The sequence below is a fragment of the Hypomesus transpacificus genome, chromosome 18, assembly GCF_021917145.1.
Source record: "Hypomesus transpacificus isolate Combined female chromosome 18, fHypTra1, whole genome shotgun sequence".
NCBI lineage: Eukaryota > Metazoa > Chordata > Actinopteri > Osmeriformes > Osmeridae > Hypomesus > Hypomesus transpacificus.
The window spans coordinates 8,013,400-8,033,590 of NC_061077.1; the positions used below are offsets into that span (position 1 = coordinate 8,013,400).

Sequence of the window (20,191 nt, forward strand, 5' to 3'; positions counted from 1 at the left end):
AAGGCCCACATTCAGACAGCAGCTAGATGGAAGGGCGCGCCCCTCACCTCCCGGAAGTGCTTGAGGATGTCATTGAGGATGATTTCCTGGGTCTCGTAGGGGTGCACGCGTGTGAAGGGATACATGTTGATCACGGCGTCCTCAAAGCGGATGAGTGGAATTCCCAGGGTGCTTTTGAGAGCCTGAGTGTGAAGGATAAAGAGAATTCCATTGACTCTCTGTCACTGACTGACTAATCAATTTGTTACTTCAAAAGCTAAATCAATTCACATTTCACTTTGAGAATTTATGACACACTAGATAGAAGACAAAAGGCATACAGCACCCCCATGAGTAGAGAATGAGTAATACAAAAAAACGGATTGTTGCTTTCAACACAATTCCTTGTTATTGTCCGAATCTTTTTTAGATTTTATGCATCTCAGTATCTATAGCATTGCAATTACATAAACCAACAGAGCCTACTGCCTGGTTCAGTTTTAGTACCTAATATCCATTTATGTATGTTACCTTGAGGTCTGGGGGGAGCTTGTGGGAGGTGAAGACGCTCAGCTTGACCTGAGGAAGGCTGATCTTCAGGTTCTCAAAGTAGTATCGCTTAGCAGCTCCCGCCTCCTCGCTGACCCTCTCATACAGGTTCTCATCCAGCTTCTCAAGCTCTGACCCAACAAACAACACTTTGGTGAAACCTCTCCAAAATCACCCATGCCTGGCCTGACACTATGAGATGACTAGGGAAGCTGCCTGGGGAAGAAACAGGCATCCACCCACCTGCTTCTGTGTGTCCATAACCGAAGAAGCTCAGCAGTTTGAGCAGGAGTTTCTCCTCGATAATGACGGTGAAGCGGCGGGCGGTGACCATCAGGTGCTGTGGAAATACCAGGGCGTTACCTCAGTCTCACGTCTTCCTCTCAACCATAACGCAGGAAGTGTTACAGTAAATCCTCTCGTTTCGTCCGCCACTGCGTTTACTTTAAGTTGCCCGTTGGTTTAAGAATGGAATTTGCAAGAGGGCCTCACCTTGAAGAGGTCGGTGAGCATGAGATTGCTGGGAACCTTGACCGAGTTGATCTGCAGGGCGGAGCCAGTATCAACAATGCTGCTGTCACTGGAGCCAGGACTCACACACAGCATCACCGGCTGAGTGGTGCCCAGGAGCTGGTTATCCACCTGGGAGAGAGAGAGGACCCACTTTCACAACGGTGTGTGGAAAGCTAACTTGATGCTGAGGAGGGTCTTATGAAGGGCTTGACGGCCGATGCTAAAAGCCTTGAGGGTCATCACCTGGATGTTCTGAACGCTGAGCTCCAGGACCTCATTGGTGGCCGTGCGGGTGAAGTGGATGTCGATGCCTGACAGAGTGGTGAACACCAGCTCCTCCGGCAGCTTGTTGACCAGGGACAGCCCCACGCCCTCCTCCAGGTTCACCAACACCTGAAGGCCAGACGGAGACGGCTCAGTACACCAACACACACGCTCCTGTTCTACATGACATGTTCTGATGTGACTAGCAGCTGCACCTCTAGCTCCTGCTCAGGGTCCTTCTTCTGAACGGGGTCTTTATTCTGGTCTTCCTCAGTGCTTGGGGAGGTTCGGTTCATCCGCCTCTGGTTAAAGTCACTGATCTAGACACAGCGCCACACACCCAGTCAGCAGACTCAAACTAGTTCATTTAGTATTCAAATAAGCATGCATCATTTGGTGACCTCCAATCCCAAGTGACTCGATTATAATGCAAATTATACCAGCTGCATTTTATACCAGCTGAAATCGAAACAGTGTTTGGATGTGCAGTGGCAGGAGGAGTCTCTAACCTGCAGAACTCGTGTGGGTCCGTCAGGCAGCACCTGGACTGAGAGGACCCCAGAACCTGGTCTCATCTTCTGGTTGATGAACTGCTGCTCAGGACCTGGATCCATCAGGACCTGGTTCTGCGCTGAATCTGGCCCCAGGACCACCTCCGCCCCATCGAATAGTCCCTCCACACCCCCCTTAGCCTTGAAGAAGGCACGAGAACAAAGAAGGGAAAGCAGTTAACAATTAATAATTGAGCCAAGACATGCCATCAGAGTCAGCAGTAAATCTTCGTTAGACAACGCCAAATTGAGGAAATGAGCAGCAAATGAGATTATCAGAGGGTTATGTAAAGAGTGGGCACTGGAAGATCTCCACCTGTACCACCAGACGGGGAAGGCCACAGGTCAGCATGCTGGAGCTGAAGTGCCATGTCTGGGTGGTGCTGCGACGTGGGTCTGGCCTCCTCAGCATCAACGGCTCAAAGCTGTAAGGACGAGCAGATTCAAAACATGGAGCATTCACACAGCGTGGATTATTATATACGCACAATTACTGCTCTGTTTTGGGGTGAAGTCAAGAGGCGGACAAACTGACCTGTTGTCAGTGACGGCTGCCAGTCCAGCAATGTCCAGCACCAGGGATGATTCCAGGGGGCGGGGCTGGGCAGGCTTGCTCTGGGGAGGGGAGGAGCCTTCGTGGCACAGCATCCCAGTGCCGGTCATCCTCCACAACTGGGACCGCTTCCCTGGCTCCTAAGGCAGAGAACGGGAACATTGGCACGGAGAATGTTGTAAGAAACCAGTTTCGACTGTGTGTTTGTAGTGGATAACTTGTACAGTGGGAGACTTCCAGGCACATTTTAGAGAGCAGTTCAACCTTTTTCTTGAGGATGACTCGCTGGGTCTTGGGCTCCACATCCAGCACCAGTTCAGCACAGCTCACCTGGCGCTTCTTCCCCACAGGCCTCTTCCCAGCGTCTCTGCAGGAGAGCAGCACATCACACTCAGCCAATCATCTCAGCCGACCACCAGAACACTGCTAAATGAGTCAGGGCCAAGAGAGGAGAACGTTCAGGAAAAGCGTACTGGGAGAAGGTGTGTGTAGCAGCGATGTAGATGAAGTTCTCGTAGTAGAGCTTGTTGTACTCCCGGAAGAAGTTCATATCGGCAGTGACCTCGGAGGAGCCGGCCCCCTTAACGATGAGCGTGAGGTAGGGGGGCAGAGTGGGTTCGTCACAGGCAAAGTCCAACACAGAACCTGCCTTCACCTCGGTGTGCAGACGGATGTCAACCACCCCATGCTGCCAGAACTGGATGGGCACCTGCCAAAGAACCCGTCATGTTTAATACAGTATCCACACGTGACGTCAATTCTTTCCACATTTTTGGGTCATCAATGGACAGCAGGACGGATTGATCCTTCGAGGCAGCGTATTTCTACCTCTGAGATGTTGTCGATCCTGAACGGGGGAGGCAGTTGGTCGGTGTCGCTGAAGGAGATCTGATAGGTGGCGCCTTTCAGTGTGATTTCAGCCCGCAGGAAGAAACAGTTCCCCAGTGTGTCCCTGTCAGGAGGACAAGACCCAGAAGCACTTCAGCTGGTAGACCGAGCACGTGTTCTTTAACAACTCACAATATCTTTCTGTGTGGATGAGTGACCTTCTTAAGATGATCCACATTCTAGGCTTACCTCATGTTGACATGGAAGGACTTGGGCTTGTTGACCTCGAACCCTCCAGACCAGGTGCAGTCGGGCGTGTCCATGAGGCGGACGCACAGCAGCTGGTCGTAGTCGTTCCTGGGCCAGTGGAAGACCACGCTGGAACCCGGCAGGGTGGAGATGTAGCCCTCAGGGTTGGCTGTGCCCTGGCAGGCACAAGGGTCCAGCAGGAGTTACACACCAAGAGCCAATTTAAGAGTGAATTCGTATCGTACTCTGTAATGCCTCCGGTCTCACCTTTCCCCTGGCAAACTCTCTCTGTGAGAAGGCTAGTTTGTGCGTAGAGCGGTTGTCCAACAGGTAACGGGGGGCAAAGGTCACGATGTGGGTGTCTCTGTAGCGGCCCTTCCCTTTGCGGACGTTGATGCCTGTGGTGGACAGAAACAGTAGCAACAAATGAAAGTATGTGACGCTAGAGTTAAAAAAAAATTTTTTTTACCTCTGCAGTTCAGTTTCATTTCAGTAGAGACGATATAGTTCCACTAAAGCTTCATACCTATGTTGTAGATGAGTCCTGGCCTGTTCCCATGCTGGATGACCTTCACTGCTCTGACTCCACTGCCTCCGTCCAGAGAAAAGCCCTGACACCAACCAGGAACCCCGTCTGGATGGATGCCCTTACCAATCCGCATCGTGCACCTGGAGGGCGAGGCAGAGAAGAATATACTGATGGAGCAATGGGCAATACAAAGCGAAATGCTTGAGACCTGGAAGTACTAGAACACCTCAATAAATATGTAATCCACTCAGTCTATCTGAGAGCTTGACATACTAAAGAGAGTAAAGGGATAGGTCGAGAGTTGGAACCACCACATGACTCGTTGTCTTACATGGCCGGCTGCTCCTTGTCAGTGTAACAGAACAGCAGTGGGCTGAGGCTGCGTGCCAGCTCATGCTCCTCAAACTGGCCAGCAGCATCTGTTTTCCCGTTGTCCTGGCGGAATATCAACGGCAAGCCTGAGGGGGCAAACACATTGGGATTTGCCTTTTTCATGAGTGAATTCCTAATGAATGAATGGATGAACAAAACTAACGTGTTAAAACTGAACTGTTGACCCTACAAAGATGTCAGGTGAGGATGAGTTTACCGGTCTTGTTGATGAGCCAGTAGGGGGAGGAGATGAGGATCTTGAGAGCGCCCTGTGCCCGTAGGATGATCCGAATGGTGAGGCACAGCAGGCGCTTATTGGCGTCGTAGAGCCGCATCCGCACCACGTAGTTCTGCGTGCCAGGAGGAATCAGAAGCTCCTTACACACCGGAAAGTTCTCCAGCAACACTCCTGAAAGGACAGCAATGACACCGCCTGGGTGAAAACTTAAAAACATCATTCATCGGGGCCCCCGTTACTGTATCCTCCAGAAGTGAGCTACAGAGGAGGCTGGTTCTGACCTAGCTCCATGTTCTGGGAGGTGTCTGCCGCATGCAGCACGGCCTCCTTGCCAGGTTTCAGAGAGCCCTTGATGGATGTGCCCTTGATGTAGTAGTTGAGGTCGCAGGGCATCAGGTTGGCCAATACCAAGGTGGGCAGCAGGTAGATGGTGTGGCCAGGCTGGCGGTAGATCTGCTTGGCACTGCCCGACACGGTCTTAGCAGGCTGCTGGTCCGGATAGTTCTCTTTTTTGATCACCACACAAAACCTGGGACCAGCCCGATAAGAGGAGAGGGCGCAAATTAACGGTGCATTTGAAAACAGCTAAACATTACTGAGACACACCTCTGGTCTCTTCCCTTCCTGAACTGGACCCCAAAAACATGGCCGTTTGCTGCTCGTGTTTACCTGAAGCTGCGTTTGAGGTGGTCCTCAAAGTCTGCCGAATGGCATTCTCTCTTGCTGCTGTTGATTTCTCCGGGCCTCTCCACACTGGTCCAGTGGATGGGCACCTTACAGAAGAAGAGGCCCAGGCCTTTGGGCCGGGCCTGCAGCCTCCAGGAGGTCAGGTGCAGGGGCACTGCCAGGGCCTCGCCTGGAAGGATGGGGGGCAGCACTACCGGTTCTGGAGATGGACGACAGGTTTGGCTTAGTCACTTTCTTCCGATAAACGAACAATCTATGATGTCATGTAGAGTTTGAGTGACAGACTCACTGTCTGGAGCGGAGGGGCTGTCCAGGCGGACCTCCATGGGCACCTCCAGGCGGTTCTTGACCATGAGGGCAGAGCGGACAGTGATCACCTTCCTGGCACTGCCCTCCATGGTGATGGAGAACACCACTCTGACAGGCGGCAGGGCAGAGAACTACACAAGGGAGAGCATTTACACACGTGCACATGCAGCAACCTAAAGGAATGTTGTCAGCGGCACAAACAGTTTAGATAGATCACTTACATAGACATGTGGGTGTATGATGTTGGTCCTGCTGATAGGGCTTCCAACCTAGTCAATGAGAACAGTGTAAATACAGCATTATTATAGCACTTTGAAGCTATAAAAAATGTCAAAGAAGTATCTGCCAACATCATCCCCTCATCACTAGCAACACATCTGTTCTTGAGAAATGAGTTGTGAGCCAAGTGTCAAAGTGCCTTGTGTCAAACTTACAGTGTTTGAGGGATTGTTGCGATCTGGCGCTGCATAGCGGAAGAACACTCCAACTTTATCCACAGACACGGGTTTGACCTGCTCCCAGCCACCAACACGCACCAGCAACTGATGCAGCTTCAGCTCATGAGTGTGTCTGCAGAGGCGAGTCAGAAGTGGCTTAGACACACAGACACAAACCCCTGGGTCGACACATGAACACCTGCTGGCCAATGCTGTACCTGTGCCGGAGTTTTTCGCGGGCCTCAAACTCAAAGGGGATCTCCTCCCCTGGCAGCACCTCTCGCCACTGGCTGACGTTGTGGGTGTCGTCTGTTCCTGGCCCGTGCACGTCTGAGATGGAGTCTGCACTGCCACTGTGAGACAGCGCCACCCTGTGTCAGGGAGGAGATGACACACAGGTGATCCAGGGGGGAGAGCGATAACACCACACGCCTCAGCTCATGAACTAGGACACAATATAGTCATCGAATGCGTTCTCAGTACATTTACATTTAGTCATTTAGCAGATGCTCTTATCCAGAGCGACTTTCAGTAAGTACAAGAACATTTCCCCGAGACAAGTAGAGTGAAGAGCCTTGCCCAAGGACACAACGTCATTTGGCACGGCCGAGAATCGAACCAGCAACCTTGTGATTACTAGCCCGATTATCTAACCGCTCAGCCAGCTGACTCCCAGTAAGGTGAGGAGAGGATGATGTTACCTGGTGGGGGTGGTGGTGAGCGTGGCGAACCACATGGTACATCCTGTGAGGTTCCGCAGGGCGTAGGGCACGAAGGGCTGCCTGCGCTTGGACAGCTTCACGTCTGCTGGATGAGGCAGAGCATGGACAGTCAACAACATGTCTTTTATTAGCCCTCAATGACTCAAGAATCTCTTTTTATTTTGACCTAATACGATTACTATTATTATATAGTCATATATTGATACCGTATATATCTATATATGTATATAAAATAGACAAGCACATGATGGCCATCTTACATAAATAAGGTACATTTATTATATGTGCACTAACTGTCCAATGCAATGTCCCAAACTGTAAAACAGCAACAGATTAAACACAAGTATCAATTAAGTCCTGAAAACAGAACGTGAATTACTCAAGAAATAATGTCATATTAGACATGATAACAAATGCCCACAAATGCATTACTCAGCAGGTACATTGATGTAGACAACCTTTCACCAAGTTGGTGACACGGTCAAATGTGTACAACACCGCTCCCACAATGCATTTCCTAACAAGGTAAGAGTTCATGCAATGAGAACACGAATGATGAAGAAACAGACCATGCTCTTTCAAAGGTCATTCAGGCATGAGTAAACAAAAGACACATCACACAAACTGGAAATAAAGGAAAGGGCATGAGAGAAACAGAGAGAAAGAAAAAAGGAAAGTCTTATCACTAAGGGTAACCTTATAATCTGACTTCCCAAGACTACAGCCCTAATTCAATCAAACCTGCAAGGCAGCACCTCTACTGTGTGTGTTTGAGTGTTCTCATTCAGCCAGCATTAGGGCAGCATACCTGGCACTGCATTGATATCGCACAGCAGGTTTAACTGAATTGTAGCAACTAACACCAAACAACAGGATGACTGTTCCATCTAGCTGGTCAGGGAGGGAAGCTTGCTGGCCTGTCTGAGTCTCTGAGCTGTGAACTGTACCTCTGGAGTGAATCTGCTGCTCGAGGCAGGTCAAGCTGGCAGTGCTCCTAGTTCTAAGGTGGGAAAGAGGGACACCTGACAGCAGAAAGAGACAGTTATAACAGGGGAAAGACATGCAGGGCTCAGACAAGAGGGTTTGGGATCTGTAGTCATGTGACCATGACCCCTGTGAAGCTCCGGACCCAGTTAGCGAAAGCAAGATATTAGTTGAGGTTTGATTTTATGATAATATATATATATTTTTTACAACACAGCTGACAAAGTGTTTGAAGTTCAAGCACGTTCAGTATTACTAAATCTTGGAATCTAAAACACAATTGTGCACATTCCATGCTAATGCAGTATTATTAGCTACTTCAGGAATATGTGTGTGTGTGTGTGTGTGGTTGTGACTCACTTTGTGCGAAGCAGGGGGGGTCGACTGAGGAGCCCATCCAAGGCAGAGCAGCAGAGCTCTGCGGAGCCTGCTCTTCCTCCTTACAGTAGTCTGCCAACCAGGAACTCTTGGTGGTGCTGTACTGCTCTGTAGAGCCAGGAGACGGTGGCAGCAGGGTGAAATATGTCGACAGTTAAACCAATAAAACCGACCGTATGATCTATGCAGTATCAAAAGGGATTAGTGGGGTAATGAGTGGTATTAGGCAGCGGATGAAGCTAATCAAATAGACATAAACTCCTAGCGAACCCTGCCAGATGAGAGCAGAACTCTGACTACGTACCCAAGAGGACCGAGGTGATGTTGATGTCCAGCCTCTGCTTGGCACGAACGCCCATCTTGAGGCGTGGCGGGTGCAGGCGGCCAGCGGCCTGCTGCTGCCAGTTGATGAAACAGGGCCACGGCTCGATGAAGGGCTCCCAACCTGACATGACAACACCAATATTACTGTCCCACAGCTTGAACAAGGCCCGTGCTTCATCACAGCGCCGTGAGGCCTGCCTCACCAGAGAGCTCTCTGTTGTAGTAGTCTCCGGACAGGGTGAAGCTGGCGTTGCCCTCCTGGGTGGAGCCGATCCGCTGAAGCACATACAACCCTGCCGTGGCAGAAAAGAAAGAGGACGCGTAACCTTTGACCTCTCAAAAAATTGCAAGATTTAAGGATTGGGTAGATCAAAAAAAATAAAGGATCACAAGACTCACGTGAGAAGGTCACCTCAGCCAGAGGGATGTCACAGTCCAGACAGTCGTCGATGAAGCAGATGCACACGCTCTCTGCTTTGACCTCGACCCCAGAGAGAGGAGTGGAAGAGTGGCTGGCAGAGTCTGAGTCTGTCCTGGTCCTGGGGTGACCCGCCATGGTCTCTGCATTCTCCAGCAGCCAGGTGGCAGCCTGGTCCAGCTGGCCTGATGGGGCCACAAGGTTTCATTCAGTCTTATTGGCGGTACGTTATGGAGTGGCACCTGTACTGGCATTGGACGCCATTAAGGTTTGCCTTACCTTTGCAGTGGACAAGGGCTCTCTTGCAGTCATCCTTCCTGAAGCCTAGATCCTGCAACCGTGTCAGCTGGCCCTCTAAAGACAGAGGAAAACGCCCGTTCAACTTTCCTCTGGTTACATTTGTCCATTCATATGTTTTAAGATCAAGGCATCAAACGATTTAGATTCATCTCCAAACTACAAACATGCTGGACATGCTAAATCCCCAAACTGAAGTGCCCACCTAGCAGAGCCTCAGTCTTGTGTCTGAAGCTGTCCTTCAGGCTGCTGGTGGGCTCCAGGCTGGCCGCTGAGGTGCCGGCATGGGCACCGTCTGCAGCATCGCTGAGCTCGGGAGTGCCCGAGGTAGGGATGGATTTGGCGATAGCCAGGAAGAGCTGGACGTCATTGTAAGACAGACGGATGTCCAGAGCAGGGAACTGGATCTGTGAGGATATAAACAGACAGGTTGGGATTCGGCCATAAGAATTGTTTCTATCTAGGAATGTCAGCAGTTTGAGAGCTCACCTCCAGCAGAGGGGGGAAGTCCTCCATGTTGAAGGCGTCCAGCAGGCCAGAGCTGCTCTGGTAGGTGGGGCTTCCACACAGCTCCACCTGGATGTTGACAGGGTCGATGATGGACAGGGCTGTCTCCTGCTCGCTGCCCAAACAACAGGAGAACACCTGGTGGGAGGAGAGGGGAGTGAAGGGCGCATTAGAAACAGCTTAAACCCTTCATAAAACATTTGACTGTCCATGAACATGACTGAAGTGGTCACCTCGATGCCGGCCAGGCTGCCAGAGAAGGGCCGGTCCAGAAGACGAGGCTTGTATGTGAGAACGGTGGTGCCCTTCAGAATGATGGCACTGGTGTCCAGACAAGACGAGTCCTCTACCACCACAAACTCTGTGCCTGAGGGGAAAATAACATGACAGATTTCAGTTCACATCCAAGCATTCATGGTGTTCTGGTTGTATCCATGAGTTTGAATGTATGTGTAATGTGTATCTAGTCCAGTCCAGTATGTCTCTTCTCTCACCGGTCACGTTGACCTTGACCTCTAGGTAGCGGTCCTGGGTGACCGTCACTGTGGACCTCTTGGTAACCACCCCACTCTTCACCGTCTTGGGCATGACCGCCCCGGTGGTACCGGGGTCGCTGTTGCCACTGGGCCAGCGCTGGCGGGGCGGGGCGCCCGCCCCATCCTCCGCGGGCATCCGCAGGAAGTCACGAACCAGCTGGAGCCAATCAAAAATGAGGAAGACCCTCAAGTTGTTGAGCACCACGGTGAAACAGGAGGAGTCCCGTGTGGATCTGATGTAGGAACGAGGGAAAAGGATTCAGTATAAGTGTCTGATGAAAAACCCACCCATATTCACCAACATACAATTTCACTGAAGTGAACTGACATGTACCTGTAATGCAGCTCAAGCTGCAGGGATGCCCGGTTGGTGCCTGTCTTTGAAGGCTGGAGGATGCAGTCAAAGACGTTGTGCTTGGCCCTGGTACCTGTGCTAGCTCCAGTGTAGCGAGTGTCGTATGCCAACAGGGAGTGAGACACCAGGTTGACAGACTTGGACCCGTTTGAGAAACTCTCAAACAGCAGCTTGGATTTCATGAAGTCAAACCTTTTGAGGGAGGGAGGAATTTGTTTCAAAGGGGAGACGGAAAATGCCTGAGAAGCCCTACCTCAATAGTATCATTTGCATGTGTCTTCGGGCGACAACACAAACACGAAATAAGAAGCCGAAAACCCACCTGGCTAGTGAGCATTTCTGGGCGCTAGCGTTCGGCTTGTCAAACAGCTCCAGACTGACATTCATCATGTCAACGAGGAAAGACAGGCTGGTGTACACATCACCACTCAACACCGTCTGCAACCAAGCAAAAAAGAAATACTCTTCAGAAATACTCTTTTTACAATAGAATCCTAATTCTGAATTCAATCTCCTCGCTCTACCCTGAGTGGAAGGCAGCCACTTGTTATCAGTGTACCATGTAACAGGGTGTTGCAAATGAGGGTATGGCTGCTTGTGCTTGACTGGCTGTGTTCTCACATAGCTGCTGGGGTCCTGCAGGTTGTAGGGGCGGAGGAACTCCTCCACAGGTTCCCCCAGGTTGTTATCCAGGAGCCCTCTGATCAGCTGGTAGCGCTCCAGGTCCAGGGAGCAGTGGACGGATGACAGGCTGCCGTGAATGGACATGTCCGGCACTGCGTGACATAGCTCCCTGGTGGCACGTAGGAAAGATTTAGGATAAAGAATGTGTCACGTGTTATCACCACCCCCCTCAGGTACCTTCAGACAAATGTGCAGAACAACAATGAAATTCAACCATGTTGATCCAGTTATTCCAGTACGCCCGGTTTCTGCTCGACACAGATGCCCATCTCTAGTTGGGTCCAGTTATTCCAGATGGGAGAGGTACATGCAGACATAGCCTTACTTGTCGAGGTTGCGCTCCACCTTGAGCTTCAGGCGGCAGTGTTCCTTGAGTAGGTTGTCTCCGGTGCGGCGCACAGAGTAAGATGGGAAGACCAGGTCAGAGTCCGGCTGCTTCCCAGCACTGTCCCACGGCTGGCAGGGCAGACGCTCCGCAGCAAAGATGTCCATCTCCTGCAGGTCCAGGGCTATACAGTCCAGCAGGCACACATGGTCCTCCACTGCATTTACACACAGGAAGAATATTAGGGTCTATTCAACCCTATATCTATGCCAGTTTTTTTAATATATATAACACAATCAGGTTGGATGTATAGGGTTCTTGACAGCACAGGGGGTGGTTTCAGTCATTTGAACTGCCTGGTGTGGAGATGGCACTGATGAAGTGTTCACTGTAACAGACTCACCCAGGTAGAGGGACGTGTCCTCCTCAGGGATCCTCCCAGCAGCAGGGGGCTGGGGCCGGTCCAGGGTGAACCCTGAGGATGTGGTGGAGGAGGCGGAGGGGATGGAGGAGGCGGAGGGGATGGAGGAGGCGGTGGGGCCAGAGGGCGCGGCCGGGCCGGGGGCTTTAGTCTTCTCAGCAGGCTCCTCCTCACTGCTCTTGGCTGCTGAGCTCTGTGGCTGGGCGCTGCTCACACGGTCCTTCAGTCACAAATGTTAAACCGTTAGTGATATGTCTGATGTTCACTAAACAGTTACATTCTCTACAATTAACCTCCTTGTATGATTTTTTCTATTTTTTTTTAACAAAGCATACAAATCACAGCAATATAAGAAGTGTTTCCCCCATCACTGACTGACAATTCCTTTGGACAGCCTTTACTAAGATGTCAAATATTAAATGTAGAGGCCATTCAGCAGGTGCTCAGGGAAACACATTTGATTTGGGCCGAGCACAGAAGGCATGGAAAAACAATATAGGCCTGGAGATTGAGGGTTTGCAGCTCATCAAGAAATAATCCAATAAACACACCAAACCAAGCCTCACATCCAAAACATGCCAGAGTACCTTGTAATGGGAGGGATCCTTGTAAGCATTTGCATGCAATATCAAATTCTTGACAGACACAATACAACAATCAATTTTATATCAGTAACATATTACCATCCTAATGTGTCTAGCAAAAACTGTCACAGACAAATTTCAAACAAAGATGACACATTTCTTAGAGTTATGGATCTGCTTGCATAACCAACTCATGCTCAAGTTAAATCTCTGGACGTCTTGTATTCATGAAGCACTTCATCTTTGATGTATACTATATAAAGATAACTTAACTGTAGCAGAAATGCTGTTATCATTCTTCCTTAATATAAAATGCTTCATAAATAGAACCATGCTAGGTGATGTCAGGGCAGTCTAACAAAAACAAAGTTGCGCTTCATGCAAGCAGAACTCACCAGAGATGGGAAAAAAGCATGTGCCATGGTAAGTTTCTCTACCTTGTCTCTGAGTGAGAAGGTACCATGGGTGCCTGCAGGCAGGAAGGAGTTGCGCACGCGCAGCTGGCCCAGGTTGGCCACGATGAGGCGTGGTGAGCGGGAGCTCTCGGGGATTAGAAGCACAGGGGCGCCCGCCTCGATGTCCAGGAGCACACGGGACGCTCTCTGGGGCCGCTCACGGACCTGGGATGCAGGCGCACATTGGAGGCAGAGGGGGGGAGGTTAGACGATATGGGTGGACAGACGAGGAAATGATTGTCTATTTTCAGCCCTCTCTAATGAAGTTAGACAGACTGATCTTTGCTGCTACTCCTGAACAGGTGCCCAAGGCTAGAGAAAGATTGAAAAGGCTGACATGGTTTGAATAAAGGTTAAAAAGGACAGGAGACATGCATCTAAATCATATTATTGTAGTGCTTGGATTCTTAAAGTATTCTGTTGTTATTACCAACAAGGGAAATTGGAACTATCAGCAAATTGAAGTTGTGAACGTGATATCCGCCTAGTCAGTGACCTGTATGGGGCTGGGATTTAAGTGGCAGGTTGCCCAGAAATGGGCTTCAGTGTCCAGCCACAACACAGTAAAGATGGCCACCAAGCCTTAGGTCAGTGTGAGGGAGATTCAAGGTGACAGTTTCTTAGCCAGGTCACCCATGGAACCAACTGGCCCAGCACAGAACATATTGAAGGGACAAAGCCCCAACAAATGATTTAATACTTAAATATATTATGTATTTTGTAAACGTATATTACGCATATAATACAGTGTTGACTGGCAAAAGTCACTGTTAAATCTATCCCATTTTGTGTGACACTTGTTTTGTTCAGAAGCTTTGTAAGATTGAATGTTGGCGATAGCATGGTTACAGTATTTATATTAAAACCACCACTAGAGCTAGACAAGAAGAATAGATGACCCAAGGGCCAAACCTACAGCCTGGCCCTCCATTGCCGCCCTCTGCCTGCCAAGGACGTCCTGCAGCTGGGTGAAGTGCTGGATAAAGGCCACCACCTCTGCCTGGAAGCGCTGTGTGTGGACATACTGGACAGAGGCCATCTGTAAGGACACCTTGATGTCACATTCCCTCTCCAGGTCGGGATCAGGCTGTCCATACCTAGACAGACAACAGTAGCGTCAACAGACTGGTAGAAATACAGGCCCGTCTGAATACATATGATGTATTAAAGATACGAGTCATTGATGTGGTCCCGGGGTAACATACTTGTGGATGTTAAAAACGAGAGCCTCTCCACCTCTTGTGGTGAAGCGCTCCCTGTAGAGGTCACCATGTGGGGTCAGGTCACTCAGAGACAAGCTACCCAGACTCCCCTGCAACCCCAGGTCACCCTCTAAAATACAGGACATTGGTTTGACATTACAAACACGTTTTTTGGCTTAACCAAACTCGTTTCTGCAAATATTGACACACAGCATTTTGGATACTAACCAAGCATTTCTAGGTGAGCTGATAGTTTGGACACACTCGCTTTAGCAAGTTCGTTGGTCTTCTTGTTTAGAACAAGAGACAGGGAATGGACCTGAGAGTGAAACGTTAGTTAGAACATTCAATGATTTTAATGACAGACACTGATGTATGACTTAATGTAACAGCTGAATTACCATTCTGAATTCACAATTATTCAAAATAAAATAAAGAAATTCCAAGAAGCAGGATATTACTACTGAAGTACCTTTAGATCGAGTTTGGTATTGACCACCTCCACCTCCTCTTCCACAATGTCTGGGTACATGTCTCCCAAGTCGTGTGGTCCAGGTTCGTACAGAGGATGCCCTGGCATGGGCTGGGGGGACATGGTGGGCACCTTGACCGCGTGGTTGTTGGCAGTGGAGCCAATGCCAAAGAAGTCCAGAATGACCACCCAGGTCTGCAGCGTGATCAGCACGTCTAGGCAGTTAAAGTCAACATCCACACTTCGCCCAATGCTGCCATAGCGGGTCTTGAACTCTGGATGCCGTCTGTCCACCAGTAGCACATTGATGTGCACCAGTGAGTCATCAAAATCTGGGGTGGGTTGTGGGGAAGGGCTTTGTCTTGTGGGGGATGGTGGAGGAGTGCTGGGGCAGGCAGGGTCTTTCTTGCTCTTGCGGCTGCTGGCAGACGGGGTACTGGGATGCCTCTGGTAGAGCTGGAAGACATTCTGAGCCTCCTCCATGTGAGCAGGCAGGGAGCGGGGCATTTCTGGGTACAAGGCATTGGAGGAGGAGGGGCAGCTCTGAGACAGATACTCCTTGGGGCTAAATGTGGAGGGCTTTGGGGCACCACGGGATATCATCAGATGTTTGTACTTGGACTCTGGGTTCTGTTCCAGGAGGTCCTCCATCTGCAGGGAGCGCAATGTCAGCTGGACAGACAGGGAATGGGGGTGATCCTTAGTGAAGTCGCCCTCCAGGTCTTGGAAGCGTAAGCTGACAAGTCCCTGAGAGCCCTGGGTGAGGTCAGCACTGAGCTGCACCTGAAGTTCTGCCACCCGAAAGGTGGCGTGCACCTGAGTAAAGGAAGGTGGCTGGAATGGGGGGCTGTGGGCCTGCAAGGGCTTGGGAGCTGAAAGCGAGTTTGACAAGGAGGAATAGGAGAGGCTGATGTGGGGTGGGTCCCGGGCAAAGAGTCCTCCCTGGGGGTCTGGAAAGCGATGGGGTTTGGTGGAGGAAGGGGTGGGTGGTGGAGGGGTGGGAGGCTGACTGGGACTCACTCGATGTTCTTCAATGAGAGAGAGGTTGTCCAAGGTCTGTAACACCTGCTCGTACACAGGCTTGGCCAGGAACACCTGTGTAAAACAGAGTAAAATACTGTATCATCAGTTGACACCATTCTACTCACATTGAAAGGGTCAATTGGTTACAATGGACATCGTTATCAATCACAGAAAAACATTGATGTAATATTGTTATACCTGAACTGGGTTAACAAATTTGCCTTCAACTCTGAGTAATCCTGTACTTTGATATGGTTCCTCCGTAGTTAGAAAGGGGAACTGGGTATCTTCCTCATCGATGGAGACTTTTTCCAAGGTAAACTGAATAGTTGTGTCTTTCAGAATATGAAAGGCTGTGTGAGAAAATGGAAACAAGTAATTACTTAAATTATTACAAACTACGTACCTGGACACACAAAAGTGGTCACTCATCCTGCAGTAAACGTATTCATCAAATAATTAACTCTCACCTTTTCCACGGCTTAGAGATTCAAAGAAGTCATGGCGGGTAAACTGTGGCTCCTCCTGATTAGCATTGCTATTATGGGAAGGGGACATGCTGGAGCCAGCACTGCTGTCATTTCTGGTTGTCTTCCGTAAAACAAGGTGACTTGTATTGAGCGAGTAGAGTCGAATATCCTTTACCAACACCTGTAACCTCTCACCTTGAGAGTCCTGGCCAGTCACAAAGTTCTGTATGGTTATACTTCCTAAATGACCAACCAGAAGTTCGGGGTGACCAGGTTTACGAGGGATGGATACGACAGGTGACTCAATGCTGACGTTCAGGGTCAGTTTCACCATGAATGAGTCTAAAGTGGGTTCTTCCTCCTGTATAGTGAGATCCTCCTCTTCCTCAAAGGGATAGGTCCAGTTAGGTCCACTTTGGCTCTGAGTCCGAGATCTCCTGGAGGGCGTCTCAAAAAGAGAAACCATCCCACTGTATTCTGCAGTCTTGGTGGCCAGCACTGTGGACACTTTAGTAGCAGCTGTTTTCAGCATAGATCTGAAGTTGTCCTCCACCTCGTTGGCAGACAGACTGAGCTCTTTCAGGAACTTGGCAGAATGGTTGTAGTGTAAGGATGCCATCTGAAGCTGTAAAGAGCACTCTCCTTGAGACTTCTCCATGAGGTGAAAGTTCAAGGCCTCTGAAGGGGAACTTCCAGCACCTGCAAAGAAGGCTACCCCTCCAACTGAAGAATCTTCCTCTACATTCCCAATGCTGACCACAAACTGACTCCTCCCTCCTTCCTGAGTAAGGTCAACCAGCTGCATGGACCCTAGCGAACCATTGACATCCAGACGGCTGCCCATGGACAGATTGACCTTGGTGCCATTAATGCTGGCAGTAGCAATCTTTATACCTCTCTTTTCCCTGCCAAGGACAGTCCCTGTGGCCACGGTACGAAGGAGTAGTAGGTTGAGCCGATGGATCTCCACCGTTAGCTCTTTGTTCTGATCGTAGGTGGACTGGAAGGTCTCATCCTGGTCCTCACCTGTAGGTAATGGAGAGGGCTGCTGAGTTGATGGAGTCCAGGTAGTTTCCTCCTTGGGGAAAGACTGCTGTAAGAACTTTAATAGTTCCACCATGGTTTCTGGGTTGAGAATGATGTCCAGGTTGTTGACCTGCAGGGTGGTTACTTGGAGCGAGCTGTCCAAGTTCATGGAAGGGCAGTCGGAACTGACAAACTGGTACTCCAGCCTGATTAGGGCCTCCTGGTCCCTGAGGAAGGAGCTGAAGGGAGAGATTTTGTCAAAGAGCATCCCAGAGGATGAGCCACGATGAAAGGATGGGTGCTTAGGGGATCTTCCCTCAGGTGAGTTGGGGGAGGAAGGTTGGCTTTCACGGAGGCTGCCTGTGGGCACATCAAAGCTGAGGTGTTTGTGAGAGGCCACCAGGAGGTCAAAGTCAGAGCCATAGGTCTGTAACGTGTCCACCAGCAAGAGTCCATGAACAGTTAGAGAAACCTCAGCATCATAAGGCCGCTTTACAAAATGGGCATTGGTGCCAAAGACCTTAAGGACTGAGATGTAGCGTCCGTTGCTCTCCACGCCCAGCTGCATGTAATTAATGTTGAACTCGGCCAGGAGGAGCCGAGACTCCACCAGGACTTCTCGTGTGTGCTGCTCCAGGGTCATTACACTCTGGGTCATGTTTTTAGCTGAGCCCTGGAGTTTCCACTGGCTGTCTTCTCTTTGAAAGATCTTCTCATGGCGCAGTGTCAAGGGGTCTGGGGATTTGACACTCTGGCCTTTTCCCTCGATTTCCTCTCCATCTGCAGGCGTGCTAAGCCGGGCTAGACAGCTCCTGAGCGCAGTCATCTTCTCCAGGTTGATGTGTACCTTCAGGTCTGGTAGAGTGCCTGAGAGGACAGCCCCGGGGAGCTGGGGATCCGAGGTGTAACGCAGCCTCTGCTCCAGCTGCAACAGCACATTGAACTTCTCTACCACATGAGTGGGCCCAACTTCACTCTCCTGGAGGTGCTTCCAGTTGTCTTTGTATCGACCTACCATGATCTGCAAGTCTTTGAAAGATAGGGAATACTTTTCATACAGGTTTCTGCAGAAGGCTTGAGCGCCCTCGGGGGACTTAAAGCTGGGGAGTTCATGGCTCTTAGTGTGGTCTTTGGACATGGTCTCAAATTCAGGGGCTGGAGACTCGGGAGGTGTGGCCAGTGGAGTCTGGTACTCTTCGTCACTCAGCTCCTCTCCCTCTGGCTGAGAGATCTTGGACTTGGCTTTTGTGTCCTCTTTAGAAAGCAGAACAGGGAACAGGTTTATACCTTTCAGCAAATGCAAAAAAGAAAAACTATCTCAGACAAGCCTTGAGGATGATAAGCTAATTTACCTTGAGAATTAGTGAGAAGAATGCGGCCCAGATCAACCACAACTAGCATGGGGTCCTCGGATTGAAAGTCATCAGGAAAGATAACTTGGGGTGCACAGATGTCCAGCTTCATGGTCCAGCGCTTACTATTCTCCTATCGTGACACATGAAATACTTTCAGCACTAGCATTTAGCACTAAGGACATTGTTTGTATGTAGCTGATATTAGTTAAAAGTAGATCAATCAAAGGATTCTGTGAGTATTCCCATTTAATTCAATCTTACAATGAACTCTCCAACCAGCAGCTGGTCGATAGTTTGTCTGATCTCTGCCTTGGTCTGCATTTTCAGCTTGTTATACTGCCTCCTGGCAGCTTCTGCTACCTTCAGCTCCAGCTCAGACTGGTACCCAAAGCCTGAACAACAGACAGGATGAACAGGACATGTCTTTATATTCTATTTAAATTCTCCTTAAATTAAGCTGCTCTGCTCCAAAAGGATCAGACATGTACATTTCCGGACATTACATAACAACAGTCACCAGCTTATGATATCAATGCATGATTACAATACACTATGCTGTTGCAATGCTTTAGATGCATCTTACCTGAAGTATGGACCCTTCCTTTGTAGAAGAAATCTGTCACTTTCTTGATGGCTTGGGGGTTATAGATGATATTGAGTGGGCTGGTTTTCACATCCAGTCTCCTCTCAAATGAACTTCTCACAGGGTTGCGCTCATAGATCATTTCAAACACAGGAGGTGCTGTTGATTCAGGGCCTAAAATGTAACACAAATTACAATTACATTGATTGGATCTCAATTCAGGGCTATTCATTAATTTATATAAACTGCTAAAGTATATATTTTATACCTGAGCTGTTTGTTTCTGCACTGTAGGGCTGCCCAAAAGGTTGATTTATGGCAACTCTGTTCTGTAAGAGGGGTTAAACAATATAAACTTTTGCACATTTAGCTACAGCATGACAAATCTTTGCGTTCATCTTTGATTCCTCTGTGACACGGTATGTCAACTGAACTGGTTTATTCACTGGCTCCAACTGTGTAAGCCTTGACAGATCTGTTGTTACTCACCGGTTTGGGGGAAACTAGCACAGGAAAGATAGAGCCCTGGGTGGTGAGGTCTCTGAGGAACAGCCCACCCAGCTTAACAGAGAACAGAGAGGTCTCTGAGCGAGGCAGAGACTCCACTCCCACTTTGACCCCTGAGAAAGAATCAATACACTCTAATTCAGAACATGCATGGTAAATAAAAAAGCTGTGTGAATGGCCTAAGCAGACCAAAAAAGCACCCTAAGCTCAATTAATTTCCACACTATTAGCGTATTGCATTACAGAGGATGTTTTGCCAGTAAACACTGCCTATTTCATTTCTGTCCATATCACCACACAGCAGGCCTACCGGAGAACTCCAGCTGGATGACTCCACTCTCCTGGAGTGTGCCTGCCCTCCTGTCCTGGTGGAACAGTGTGACTGAACCTTTCTCCAGCAGGAACTCCAGCCGGGCAAACAGGTGGTCCCTCCTGGTGAAGGTGTTCAGTGTCTGGGAGTCTTCAAGGGGATCAAATAGGTCCTCTGTCTCTGCTGGAAAGGGTA

The 20,191-nt window shown here is 49.5% G+C and overlaps 1 protein-coding gene across 2 annotated transcripts in view; it reads right to left on the minus strand.

Annotated features, from left to right (window-relative positions):
- The window catches only part of vps13d (vacuolar protein sorting 13 homolog D), a 33,286-nt gene that overhangs the window by 8,811 nt on the left and 4,284 nt on the right, over window positions 1-20,191 (minus strand). The window contains exons 13-63 of one of the 2 annotated variants that reach the window (XM_047041000.1): window positions 19,997-20,179; window positions 19,669-19,799; window positions 19,448-19,508; window positions 19,180-19,353; window positions 18,858-18,988; window positions 18,594-18,726; window positions 16,216-18,495; window positions 15,944-16,098; window positions 14,723-15,817; window positions 14,479-14,569; window positions 14,254-14,380; window positions 13,965-14,145; window positions 13,031-13,213; window positions 11,992-12,229; window positions 11,589-11,805; window positions 11,201-11,372; window positions 10,902-11,017; window positions 10,559-10,771; window positions 10,183-10,457; window positions 9,922-10,055; window positions 9,671-9,826; window positions 9,387-9,588; window positions 9,164-9,238; window positions 8,866-9,069; window positions 8,670-8,759; window positions 8,447-8,587; window positions 8,125-8,250; window positions 6,760-6,862; window positions 6,277-6,429; window positions 6,056-6,191; window positions 5,843-5,890; window positions 5,602-5,752; window positions 5,295-5,511; window positions 4,907-5,154; window positions 4,605-4,796; window positions 4,347-4,473; window positions 4,013-4,155; window positions 3,754-3,884; window positions 3,487-3,662; window positions 3,238-3,361; window positions 2,883-3,118; window positions 2,674-2,776; window positions 2,392-2,549; window positions 2,173-2,281; window positions 1,815-1,997; window positions 1,521-1,625; window positions 1,285-1,434; window positions 1,021-1,170; window positions 772-868; window positions 511-659; window positions 48-182 (exon numbers count right to left, since the gene is read on the minus strand). In XM_047041000.1, coding sequence (XP_046896956.1) covers window positions 48-182; window positions 511-659; window positions 772-868; window positions 1,021-1,170; window positions 1,285-1,434; window positions 1,521-1,625; window positions 1,815-1,997; window positions 2,173-2,281; window positions 2,392-2,549; window positions 2,674-2,776; window positions 2,883-3,118; window positions 3,238-3,361; window positions 3,487-3,662; window positions 3,754-3,884; window positions 4,013-4,155; window positions 4,347-4,473; window positions 4,605-4,796; window positions 4,907-5,154; window positions 5,295-5,511; window positions 5,602-5,752; window positions 5,843-5,890; window positions 6,056-6,191; window positions 6,277-6,429; window positions 6,760-6,862; window positions 8,125-8,250; window positions 8,447-8,587; window positions 8,670-8,759; window positions 8,866-9,069; window positions 9,164-9,238; window positions 9,387-9,588; window positions 9,671-9,826; window positions 9,922-10,055; window positions 10,183-10,457; window positions 10,559-10,771; window positions 10,902-11,017; window positions 11,201-11,372; window positions 11,589-11,805; window positions 11,992-12,229; window positions 13,031-13,213; window positions 13,965-14,145; window positions 14,254-14,380; window positions 14,479-14,569; window positions 14,723-15,817; window positions 15,944-16,098; window positions 16,216-18,495; window positions 18,594-18,726; window positions 18,858-18,988; window positions 19,180-19,353; window positions 19,448-19,508; window positions 19,669-19,799; window positions 19,997-20,179 — 10,808 coding nt within the window. Of the gene's footprint in view, window positions 1-47; window positions 183-510; window positions 660-771; window positions 869-1,020; window positions 1,171-1,284; window positions 1,435-1,520; window positions 1,626-1,814; window positions 1,998-2,172; window positions 2,282-2,391; window positions 2,550-2,673; window positions 2,777-2,882; window positions 3,119-3,237; window positions 3,362-3,486; window positions 3,663-3,753; window positions 3,885-4,012; window positions 4,156-4,346; window positions 4,474-4,604; window positions 4,797-4,906; window positions 5,155-5,294; window positions 5,512-5,601; window positions 5,753-5,842; window positions 5,891-6,055; window positions 6,192-6,276; window positions 6,430-6,759; window positions 6,866-8,124; window positions 8,251-8,446; window positions 8,588-8,669; window positions 8,760-8,865; window positions 9,070-9,163; window positions 9,239-9,386; window positions 9,589-9,670; window positions 9,827-9,921; window positions 10,056-10,182; window positions 10,458-10,558; window positions 10,772-10,901; window positions 11,018-11,200; window positions 11,373-11,588; window positions 11,806-11,991; window positions 12,230-13,030; window positions 13,214-13,964; window positions 14,146-14,253; window positions 14,381-14,478; window positions 14,570-14,722; window positions 15,818-15,943; window positions 16,099-16,215; window positions 18,496-18,593; window positions 18,727-18,857; window positions 18,989-19,179; window positions 19,354-19,447; window positions 19,509-19,668; window positions 19,800-19,996; window positions 20,180-20,191 lie in introns of both variants that reach the window. The other variant, XM_047040999.1, reaches the window with a different exon arrangement.